The sequence below is a fragment of the Hyaena hyaena genome, unplaced genomic scaffold (genome assembly GCF_003009895.1).
Source record: "Hyaena hyaena isolate Hyena2069 unplaced genomic scaffold, ASM300989v1 scaffold_1247, whole genome shotgun sequence".
Taxonomy (NCBI): domain Eukaryota; kingdom Metazoa; phylum Chordata; class Mammalia; order Carnivora; family Hyaenidae; genus Hyaena; species Hyaena hyaena.
In genome coordinates, this window is record NW_024081875.1 from 254,054 (window position 1) to 265,634 (window position 11,581).

Consider the following 11,581-nt stretch of genomic DNA (forward strand, 5'->3'; position numbering starts at 1 on the left):
TTTATTTTGTTGGAATAAATATTAAGATTTCAAGTTATTAAGATACACAGGTTGATTTAATGGGACAAATGAAATATTTCTTGACCATGTTAACATAACTTGACTTTTCAACTAGGTCTAATAATTTTTATAATACATATCTTGAAAAATTCTACTGTATCAACATTGTGCTACAGGCACCATTATTATAATGGCATAAAATCTATAAACATATTTCAATAAAATTTTATCATCCAGGACCTCCAAAAATTTTTAACCTAGATCATTACATCTGAACACAATGCCATTCAGCTTATTTTTCATTGGGATGTAGAGGATATCAAGTTTATATCTTTACAACTGGGACTTAAAGAAACTTTTATACAGAGATGAGAGAGAGAGATTTATGTGTAAAAGAAAGTTTTTTATTATGAGTACTAATAATTTATCTAGTCTACTATTTATCATCCCGATATTATTTTGGCCTTAGTGAACATGTATAGTAGAATACACTAATTGAAATACTTTGTTTTTCTAAGAACAATATTTCTGTAGTTTTTCTGAATTTTGACAAGAACACTTAACATAACTATAGTATTGTCCACTTAAAAATTTGGTAATTGCATATATCTCAAATGAAGACTGCCTTCTAAATATCAAGCTATGGACACAAATATTATGCAAATTGAAGGATAAATTTATTTCTTTTTTTTAATTTTTATTTATTTCTAGGAGAGAGAGAAACAGCGTGAGCAGGGGAGGGTCAGACAGAGAGGGAGATACAGACTCTGAAACAGGCTCCACGCTCTGAGCTGGCAGTCAGCACAGAGCCCGACGCGGGGCTCGAACCCACGAACGCGAGATCATGACCTAAGCGAAAGTCGGACGCTTAACCGACTAAGCCACCCAGGTGCCCCGGATAAATTTATTTCTGACTTTGAAATTATTTGCTTTACTGTTCCTAACCACTACAGAAAAATTGGTGAATGCAAGGATTCAGAAAAATAAACAAGATTGAGAAAGTTACCATAATATTTATAACCATATTAATGTTGAATTCTACTCTTTTTGTTTCTTTGTTTGTTTTCCTGGAGAACTCATCTACTACTCTTTTATCAAACCTAAGTGATGACATATAATGGGGGCCACAAAGTTAAAATTGTAGGCAGTCCTTTATATTCATAAGACAACTGGTATGAACCAGAAGCTCCATTCTAAAGGTCTCTTTTCCCCACCCACTGGCCTCTGATTGTGGCTGTTATGTTCACCAGCCTTTACTGGTGGATAGGCTAAGAAGTATGCTTATTCCTCAGCCGTGGAACAAAGCCGTTCTTCCAGTAGCCACATTTTTTATACCCTCTTGGACAACCTACTTCGGTACATAAACTGGCTTTCCCGCTTAAAGCAATGTAACTGTGAGAAAACAATTTACTCTCTTATTTCTTCATTTGTTAAGTGGATTCTTAGAGTATTTACTCTGGAGATTTATTTTGTAAATTAAGTGAGCTAATCAAATAGAAAATATTTATAAGGATACCAACTATGTTATTGCTAGCCATTAACCTTCATTGGCATTAGGAGTCTATGAGTATCAGGAGATAAATGAATATACAAATAACCATTCTTGCTCATCCTCCATATTCTGGCCTTTGTTGTTTTATTTCAGATCAGAGGCAATGAGATATGGATGGAACAAACCAAACAACAGTGACAGAGTTCATTTTTCTTGGGTTTTCTGGTGTTCTCTCTCTGCGGTTCACCTTGTTTGTGGTATTTCTCACTGTATATCTGCTCTCCCTCATGGGAAACACTCTCATTATTTTCATTGTTCTCACGGATATCACGCTACAAACACCCATGTACATTTTCTTAGGAAATTTGTCATTCTTAGAGATCTGGTACACCACAGCCACGGTGCCTAAGTTGCTGGCCACCTGCCTCACACAGGTTGTTACCATCTCTGTTTCTGGTTGTATAACCCAGTACTACTTCTTTTTCTCCATGGGAGCTACAGAGTGCATCCTGCTGGCAGTGATGGCCTATGACCGGTACTTGGCTATCTGCAGCCCTTTAAGGTATTCACTTCTCATGAGTCTTCAGGTGTGCCTGTGGTTTGCAGCTGGATCATGGATTGGGGGTTTCATTGCCCCTCTTCTACCTACCATACTCATCTCCCATCTAAACTTTTGTGGCCCCCAGAAGATCGACCATTTCTTTTGTGACTCAGACCCCATTTTTAAACTGTCTTGCTCAGATACATTTTTGGTGGAGGCCTTGGGCTAAACATGTAAATCAGTTGTGATTCTAAGATCTTTACTTCTAACTATGTCATCATATGGAAAAATAGTGGTCACAATAATCAAGCTGTCTTCCCAAAAAGCTAAGAAGAAAACTTTCTCCACCTGTGCATCCCAACTCACTGTGGTAACAATATATTATGGCACAATAATCTTTGCATATGTTCGCCCTCCAGCCAAGTACAACTTTACTATTGGTAAAGTGATCTCAGTGTTCTACTGTGTAGTTACCCCTTTGGTAAATCCTCTCATATACACTCTGAGAAACAAAGATGTGAAGAAAGCTTTCAGAAAAGCTCTATCAAAAAAGAAATTGCTCTTGGTCTGATATATGAATGATTTGAGAGAATTTCTAATACAATCAATTTAAAATGGGTTCCCAAGCCACATTTGCAAATTGTAAGTATTGAAATGTATACTGTGGAATTGACATCACTTAATATGGACATGTCCTTATACTTTACATTTGCTTTGAATTCTACTCAGTAGATATTCTGTAGTTGGTATGTTTAAGAATGGCAGTACAATGCCATAGTGATAAAGAGATAAATTACAAAAGCTCCCTGCCGTCACGTCTTTAACAATAGGAAAGTAGTCTGATTTAGTCTCATATTTCATCTGAGTGTTTTGATAATTTATACTTTATCAATAACCATGGGCCAAAGATTATTTCTGTTGAATGGAGCAGTGTTACTCTGTCTAGTAGTTGTGCTGTTATTAGCATATCACTTTGTATATGAATATAATATATATTTTACACATATGATAAGCCAACACTATTTGTAAAATAAATTTTAAATTATGCATATAAACATAAATGGAAGATTTCATTAGAAAAATAGGAAAATATATAATTCAGATTTTTCTTAATTGAATTTCAAAATATTAGCAGAGGTTAACAAGGATAAGAAGTGGAGGGAGAACAAAAGGAAAAAACTTAGAACTGGACAGTATGATAATAGGATATCTAACATGGTAAAACAAGCTTCAACCCTCTTACATTTTTATAAAATATTCAAGCAGACAATCATGTCAAAATAAATTAATTCAATTCAGAAGGAGAGAAGAAAAAGTAGAAAATAGGGACACAAACCAGGTTTTCCTTTCCTATTTTTACCTTCTTATGTTAATGAAGAAGCTTTCTATTTTTCAATTATTAAATTACAGTTTGGTAACAAGAGGAATGACAAGAGTGCTAGAGGAAATAAGTTTTTCTAAGCTTTTAAGGATAAATGTTTTCCACCTAATCACCTCCTCAACTCTTTCCATTCAAAGTGTGATCAGTGCATTAAAAGCATCTGAATAATCATGGAGCTTGTTAGAAACTGTCTCTAACCCCAGAACTCTTGAATAAAAGGATACAGTTCAACAGGATCCCTCGTTGACTGACAGGGAGATTAAGTCACTAGACATATTTTAGGCAACTAAGGCTGTAAATAATCTATTTTTAACAGCAAGAGTATATAAAAATCAAGAGTTTCTTACATACGCCAATGCTTAGAATTTTCTTAAACCTTGGTGCATCGTTTTCTAGTATATATTAAGAATATAATATTTTTCCTGAATTCCTAATTGTTTATTTTAAAACAGAACACATTCATGGTAAAATATTGTCTAAATTACCTATTCATATAAATAAAAAATACTTGTGCCATACATCAACATTTTTTCTAACCTTTCCTTTTCCATCAAAATATCGAAAGCTGTGTAAAACTCACAGTAACAGAGAAACATTCTGTATCAAAACATCGTTGTTTTGAATGCCATCTTACTGCAAGAGAGGAAAATTTTCTTCTACCATCCTAGGTTCTGTGGCTAAAACTAAGTATTAAACTTCCATGAGACTGATTATCAGAAGAAAAGTATACACATTTTATTTTAATTTCCATGTGCACATGAGTGTCTTTAAAAGGAGAATGAACCTGAAGAAGCATTTTGGCCCAAAAGCTTATACAACTTTTTTAAACAAAGAATGATAAATTGTGGATATGTGACAAGACAGATAGGCTTGAGCAGTACTTTATGGGAAAATGCCTAGGAAATATATGGGGAAAACCAAAGCAATGCAAGTATTATTTTAATAGGTTTGTTTTATAGGTGCATTTTGGGATCAACTCTCAGTCTGAAGTGATAAGAATGTTCTCTTCCTGGGATAACGTATGCACCTTTCACTAGGAAATGTTAGTAACTGCTTTTAGATAGAAAGAGGGAAGACAGGGAGCCCTTCCTGCATATTCTGTTTCCTAAGTGCCTTCAATTTAAAATAGCCAATATGTTAAAGTGACATATTTTGAGTGTTATGCTCCTAACCATCCACAACTGAAAAGAGAATTTTTATACTGTTAATATAGTAATATTTTCAAATATAATTTTGGCGGAATATACATATATATTTCCTTTATTTATTATGCTAGTCATCCGAAATCTAGATTTATTATTATTATTATTGTCATATTATTATTATTATCATTATTATTTTACCATTTATTCATTTTTGAGAGACAGAGCGTGAATGAGGGAGCAGAGAGAGAGAGAGGGAGACACAGAATCCCAAGTAGGCTCCAGGCTCTGAGATGTCAACACAGAAACTGACGCGGGGCTCAAACTCATGGACTGTGAGAACATGACCCGAGCTGAAGTAGGGTGCTTAACTGACTGAGACAATTAGGGGCCCCAGTAGCTGGATTATTTTAAATGTCAGGGCCAACCTGGGACCAAGTGTTCTTGAGACATTCATGACAGAGAATATGTTACTTACTCCAATAACAATTTAAACACATACAAAAGAAGCTTGCCTGTTCCATTCATTCATTTTCATCCCATTGTTATATTTTAGTAAATTCTTTGATCTTACTTTCAAAAACTGCAACCAAGTTGGTTTCATTAGAAAGATGTAATCCTCATGCAACTTTAAGCAGGATGCATTAAAGCAAATTATCATGGAATCTCAAAATCTATCCTGCTGGTGATCTTCATAAAGCAGTGTAACAGCATAAAACAAAATGCAAATTTGAGTTTAAAAAAAGAGAAAATTAGTTTAAAAAATAAAAAACAATTAGAAAACATCAAAATAAGAGTCAAATAATACTTAATTTTATTTTGATTATAAGACTAAAAGAGTGTCTTATGAAACTTCACAAATGTAAAGAAGATGAGAAATATCATTATGAGAGAACATTTACTTATTATTTTCTAGGTTGATATAATATATTCATAACAGTTTTGTGAATAGAGATGGCAATGTATATAAAGACAACTTTTATAACTATATAAGAAACTTTCTGAAATAGGAGATTGTAAATGTCTTATTGATCTGACTGTAGCTTTCTCTGTGGTGTAAATGTATTAGAATAAATGTTACCTTTTATATTTTAATATTAAATTTTTACTTATGTGTTTCCTTGAAATACTAGTTACTGGATTTCATGTAAATCTCATCTCATTGATTATTTCCTTTTAAAAATTTTTATGTTTATATTTTGAGAGAGAAAGAAGACAGAGCATGAGTGGCAGAAGGGCAAAGAGAGAGGGAGATGCAGAATCCAAAGCAGGCTCCAGGCTCTGAGCTGTCAGCACAGAGCCTGATGTGAGGCTTGAACTCACAGACCATTAGACCATGACCTGAGCTGAAGTTGGACGCTTAATCGAATGAGCCACCCAGGCGCCCCACTCATTCTTTTTTTAAAAAACATTTTTTAAGTGTTATATTTATTTCTGAGAGAGAGAGAGACAGCATGAGAAGGGGAAGGTCAGAGAGAGAGGGAGACACAGAATCTGAAACAGGCACCAGGCTCTGAGCTATCAGCACAGAACCCGATGGGGGGCCTGAACCCACGAACCATTAGATCATGACCTGAGCTGAAGTCGGCCACCCAACCAACTGAACCACCAAGTCGCCCCACCACTCATTATTTCTTACTAAAGCAGGCTTGGCTCTGAAACTTCAAATGTAGAAAACTGAAGTCACCTTTATTCCACCCTGCTCAACAAAAAGAAAGAAAAAATGATATTATGTAGTGGTTCCTCACTATTTAAGTTGGACAATATGGCACCAATGTCATCACTATTCTCCTATGTCATCACGATTTATAGCCAATCCATCACAACTTTTTATTTTTGCTACCAAATTATTTCATTACGCATGGACAAAATTCCAAGTCCTTAAACGTTGTCAGAGTCTAAACTACAACATATCCATATTTGAATACCTTTCTCTCGGGACACAGTCAAATGAGAACTACATGCACAACCAGAGGTAACATTTTATAGAATACGTTTCCTCCCTGCTTAAAACAGATCAATACCTTTGTCATGCTTTAAAATATAAACTGAGTAAGTCATCCTGACAGAGAGGACTTGTATGGCCCATCACTCATTGCCTTGCTCCTTCTTTTTTCAAAGGTAAAGCCTCTCTAGATTGTCTTATCACTGTGTACTTACCATGCTCATTGCCCTACATGCCATGGATCATATTGCTCCCTCCAATGGACCCTCCAGCAGCAATCACAGTGTGCTGCTCTTCCTTCAGGATTTATTTATAGGCATCACTTCCTAAAGTCAGTCTTTTAACTCACTGAAAAACTCAATCTTTCTACAGCACCATTTTCCACTCATCAGGTATCTTTCACTCAAACTGCTCAGTTAAAGTTTCACATAGTTCATATGTTTATATATTCATAGTACATAATTCATATTATTTTATTTCACTTCAATAAATAAATTATGTCATGGTTATCAAAAATCAATGTTATATAAGAAGAAAAACATTTAGAAGTCACGACACTTGACTTTTCTTGTCTACTCTATTTTCTTTTGCCTACATAGGTAAACAATTTAGACTGTTTTATATTTACATCCTGTGTTTATTTGACATTCTCCTAGATTTTCTTTGTAAAAAGCTAGTGACACCGGTGTATTCTAGGAATTTACAATACTTACCGTACAAAAATCTAGTATACTACACACATCATACTGTAGCTTAATTCTTTTCACTTTATAATTAAATATACTGAAGAATGATTAATGCTATGGTAAAGAGGGTTTTTAATTGGTTATTTCGTATTTATGAGATACCCTATATTTTAAAATTTTCCCTAGATCTGGACACTAATTACTGCCTTCATACATTGTGACATATTTCCTTAATTGGCAGTTAGATGAATGTCCCATTAAAGGTCATATAATCTGTCTAGTAATTCTAGGAATCCTGGGTATATTCCTGTAACCCAAGAATTTTATCCGTATTTGTAGAATTGAAAGTGTTTCCAGCCTACTCAACTGCCCTTTACCTTGTGCTCAAGAGTGAAATTTGCAAATGGACAAGCTCCACTCCATAATGATATCTGATAGTATGTTCCTTCATTTGGGGATAACTGATAACAGCAAAGTATACTAACTATAACTTAAAAAAATATATGTATATGTATATATATACCCCTGATAAGAATTACTGCCAACACTAAAGAGAAATAATATACTTAAGGTAAATAAAAGTAGTTCAACTAAATTAAAATAAATACTCCAGGAAGAATATGATGCATCTGAAAAAATAGCATACTTTTAAAAATAACTGTTATGGGGAGGAGGGGGCAAGATGGCGGAGAAGTAAGGAGCTCTGTACTTGCACTCGCACACATACATCACATGGAAAAGGTCTGAAGCCATTGGAAACCGTACAAAACCTGAGAGATTGGGAGAAAAAGGACGCAGAATCCACTGAGAAAGCCTTCTAATGTGAGTGCGAACTGGGGAAGATAAAATCAGGCCGGGATCGGAGACTCCAGGGTCAGAGGTGATCCCAATCTACGGGGAGTGAGAGGGGGAAAAAGAGAGTCCGAAACAGAAAAACCTCCACTAGGGGGAAAAACCTCCACTCGGGGCATAAAAAGACCATACTTGCCAAATACCTGCACGCCAGGTCCCCTTGCGCCAACTGGTCCCGGAGGTCTGAGCACACAAACTGCTCCTTTGTGCCGGCTCCTGGTGGGCTGGACTCCAGAGTAGCGGCGCACCTGCCGCCATTGTCCTCCCGGGCGGCTTGGGCCCCTGAAAGAACCGCGCGTGGACACCGGGCATCCGTGCTCCTGGCTGGCTGGAACTCTAGAGAGAAGGCAAAGAGCTAAAAACTGGGAAATATGCCTGTGAGTACGTGTTTCGGGTGACGAGCCATAGAGGGACCTGGTTTTCCTCACTCCAGCAGGCTCTGGCTCCGCGCACCCTGCAGGCAAGCCCCTGCCCTTGCTCCCCAGCCCAACCCAGAGAAGGGAGCAGCAATCCTGACTCCACCCCCAGAGCTCAGCAGGGGGCCTGGAATTGCCCCGAGTGGATTGCCTGGGAAGTTGTGTCTAAGGCAATTTCAGGGGGCGCACGGACTGGGATTTGGAGATTGGGACAGGCCTGAGTTGAAGAGTGCAACCAACTTTGGCTGCGCCCCCAGTACGGGGAGTTTACACGCCCAAAAAACCGAGGTGCAGCGCTTGGTTCAAGAAGGGACTGGAGCACCTTCACTCTCCTCCCCACAACCGCCAAGGCAGAACTCCCGCCTGAGGCATTGTATCACGCCATGCCCAACTCTGCTTGAGAACTGCCCTCCTCCCTTCTTTTTTTTTCTATTTTTCTTCTTCTTTCTCTTTTCTCTCTTTTTTCCCCAGAACACTGACCTGATTAACTCTGGCCGCCGGCTTGCTTAAACAATCACAAAGAGTCCATTCTGTAGATGTAAATTCTACACCTACCGAAACTTTCATCTCTTTCTCTCAGGACTAATTAGACTATATAGTTTCTCTGGATAATACCAGCATCCTTCTCTCACCTATCCAACCATATTCTACCCTTTACCTCTTTGAAAAAAGCTTCTTATCCCTTCTGCCTGTTCATTCTATTTCCAATTTTGCCTCATCCCCGCCCTGTCTTCTCTCTTTCTCTATGCTCTTCAACCAGCACTGCATAAACACGGATATTTAACTGTAGCTGGGAAATCCGGTTATATGCTTTAAACCGTTCTTTGTCCATCACTTTTCTTCTTTTTTCCTTTTCTTTTCTCCTTTTTGACACTTTTATGTATTTTATACTCCCTATTATTCGTCCTCCCTCCTCCGCCTTTTCTCTTAACTTTTTCATTTTCCCACTCTCCTTGGATGTTAGTTGAATTAGCTTGTGCATTTGTGTGCTCCTGCTCCCTGTGTGTTTGTCGGTCTGTTTTCTTTTCCAGGGCTACCTCAAGAAACAAGCCAGAGTACACAAGGTGGAGAGTCCCAAATATCACTACGACCAGGAAAATAAAATAAACAAGGTCCCAACAAGAGAGACCAAGAGATATCATTCAAAAAAACACTCTCTGAAAGGATAGGCCCTGGAAAATCAAAGAGTCTTCCTGGATATAGCAGTACTCACAGATACAGAGAGCATAAGAGGTCTTTAAAACCAACAAGAGCCGGAAAACTAACTAAAATGACGAAACGAAAGAGCTCTCTTCTAAAGAAACTCCAAGAAGAAATAACAGGTAATGAACTGCTCAAAACAGATATCAGCAACATAACTGAACAAGATTTTAGAATAATAATGGTAAAATTAATAGCTGGGCTTGAAAATAAACATAGGGGACATCAAAGAAACTATGGCTACAGACAGAATGGAAAATAAGAATAGGCATGAAGAATTAAGAAATGCGATAAATGAGATACATAATAAATTAGAAGCCTCCAATGCACAGATTGAAGAGGCAGAAAGGAGAATAAGTGATTTAGAAGACACCATTATAGAAAAACAAGAAGCTGACAAGAAAAAAGAGACAAACTGATCCAGGAACAGGAAAGAAGAGTTCGAGAGCTCAGCGATACGGTCAAATGCAACAATATCCGTATCATAGGAATCCCAGAAGAGGAAGAGAGAGGGAAAGGTGCTGAAGGAGTCCTGGAACAAATTATAGCAGAGAACTTCCCCGACCTGGGGAAGGAAGTAAATGTGGAAATACAAGAGGCTCAGAGGACTCCCCTCAGACGTAACTTGAATCCATCTTCTGCACGGCATATCCTAGTAAAAATGGCAAAATACAAGGACAAAGAGAGAATTTTGAAAGCAGCTAGCGAGAAAAGGGCCCTAACTTACAAAGGGAAACTTATCAGAGTGGTGACAGACCTATCTACTGAAACTTGGTAGGCCAGAAAGGAATGGCAGGAGATCTTCAATGTGATGAAGAGTAAAATAGGCAGCCAAGAATCCTCTATCCAGCAAGCCTGTCATTCAAAATAGAAGGAGAGATAAAATCCTTTCCAAATAAACAGAAATTGAAAGAATTTGTCACCACTAAGCCATCACTACAAGAAATCCTGAGGGGGACGTTCTGAAGGAAAGGTTGCAAGGAAAAAAGATACCAGAGACACCACCACAAACATGAACCCGACTAAAGATACAAAGACTCTAAACCCACATATTTCAATAATAACACTGAATGTAAATAGATGAATGCTCCAATCAAAAGACATAGGGTAGCAGAATGGATAAAAAAACAAAATCCATCTATATGCTTTCTACAAGAAACTCATTTTAGACTTGAAGATACATTCAGAATAAAAGTAAGGGGATGGAGAAAAGTATATCATGCTACAGGAAATCAAAAGAAGGCCGAAGTAGCTATACTTATTTCAGACAAACTGGACGTTAAATTTAAGACTATCACAAGAGATGAAGAAGGGCACTACATAATAATTACAGGGTCCATCCATCAGGAAGAACTAACAATCATAAATGTATACACACCGAATATGGGAGCACCTAAATATCTAAAACAATTAATCACAAACAGAAACAAGCTTATAGATAAGAATGTGCTAAAAGCAGGGGACTTTAATACTCCCCTTACAGCAATGAATAGGTCAACCAGACAGAAAATCACTAAAGAAATAATGGACTTGAAAGACACATTGGACGAAATGGATCTGACGGATTTACTTAGACCCAAAATCAAGCGAATCAAGAGCAAAAATAAACGATTGGGACCTCATCAAGATCAAAAGCTTCTGCACGGCAAAGGAAACAATCCACAAAGCTAATAGGCAATTGACGGAATGGGAAAAGATAGTTGCAAATGACATATCAGATAAAGGGTTAATATCCAGAATCTATAAGGAACTCACCAAACTACATGCCCGAAAAACAAACAACCCAGTGAAGAAATGGGCAGAAGATATGAACAGACACTTCTCCAAAGAGGACATCCAGATGGCCAACAGACACATGAAACGATGCTCAGCATCCCTCCTCATCAGGGAAATACAAATCAAAACCACACTGAGATACCACCTCAC

The 11,581-nt window shown here is 37.3% G+C and overlaps 1 protein-coding gene across 1 annotated transcript; it reads left to right on the plus strand.

Annotated features, from left to right (window-relative positions):
• Nucleotides 1-1,662: 1,662 nt before the first annotated feature.
• On the plus strand, nt 1,663-2,604 carry LOC120224744 (olfactory receptor 5A2-like). Its single transcript, XM_039222996.1, is given in 1 exon segment — nt 1,663-2,604. A coding segment is annotated over 1 exon segment (942 nt).
• Nucleotides 2,605-11,581: the final 8,977 nt, after the last annotated feature.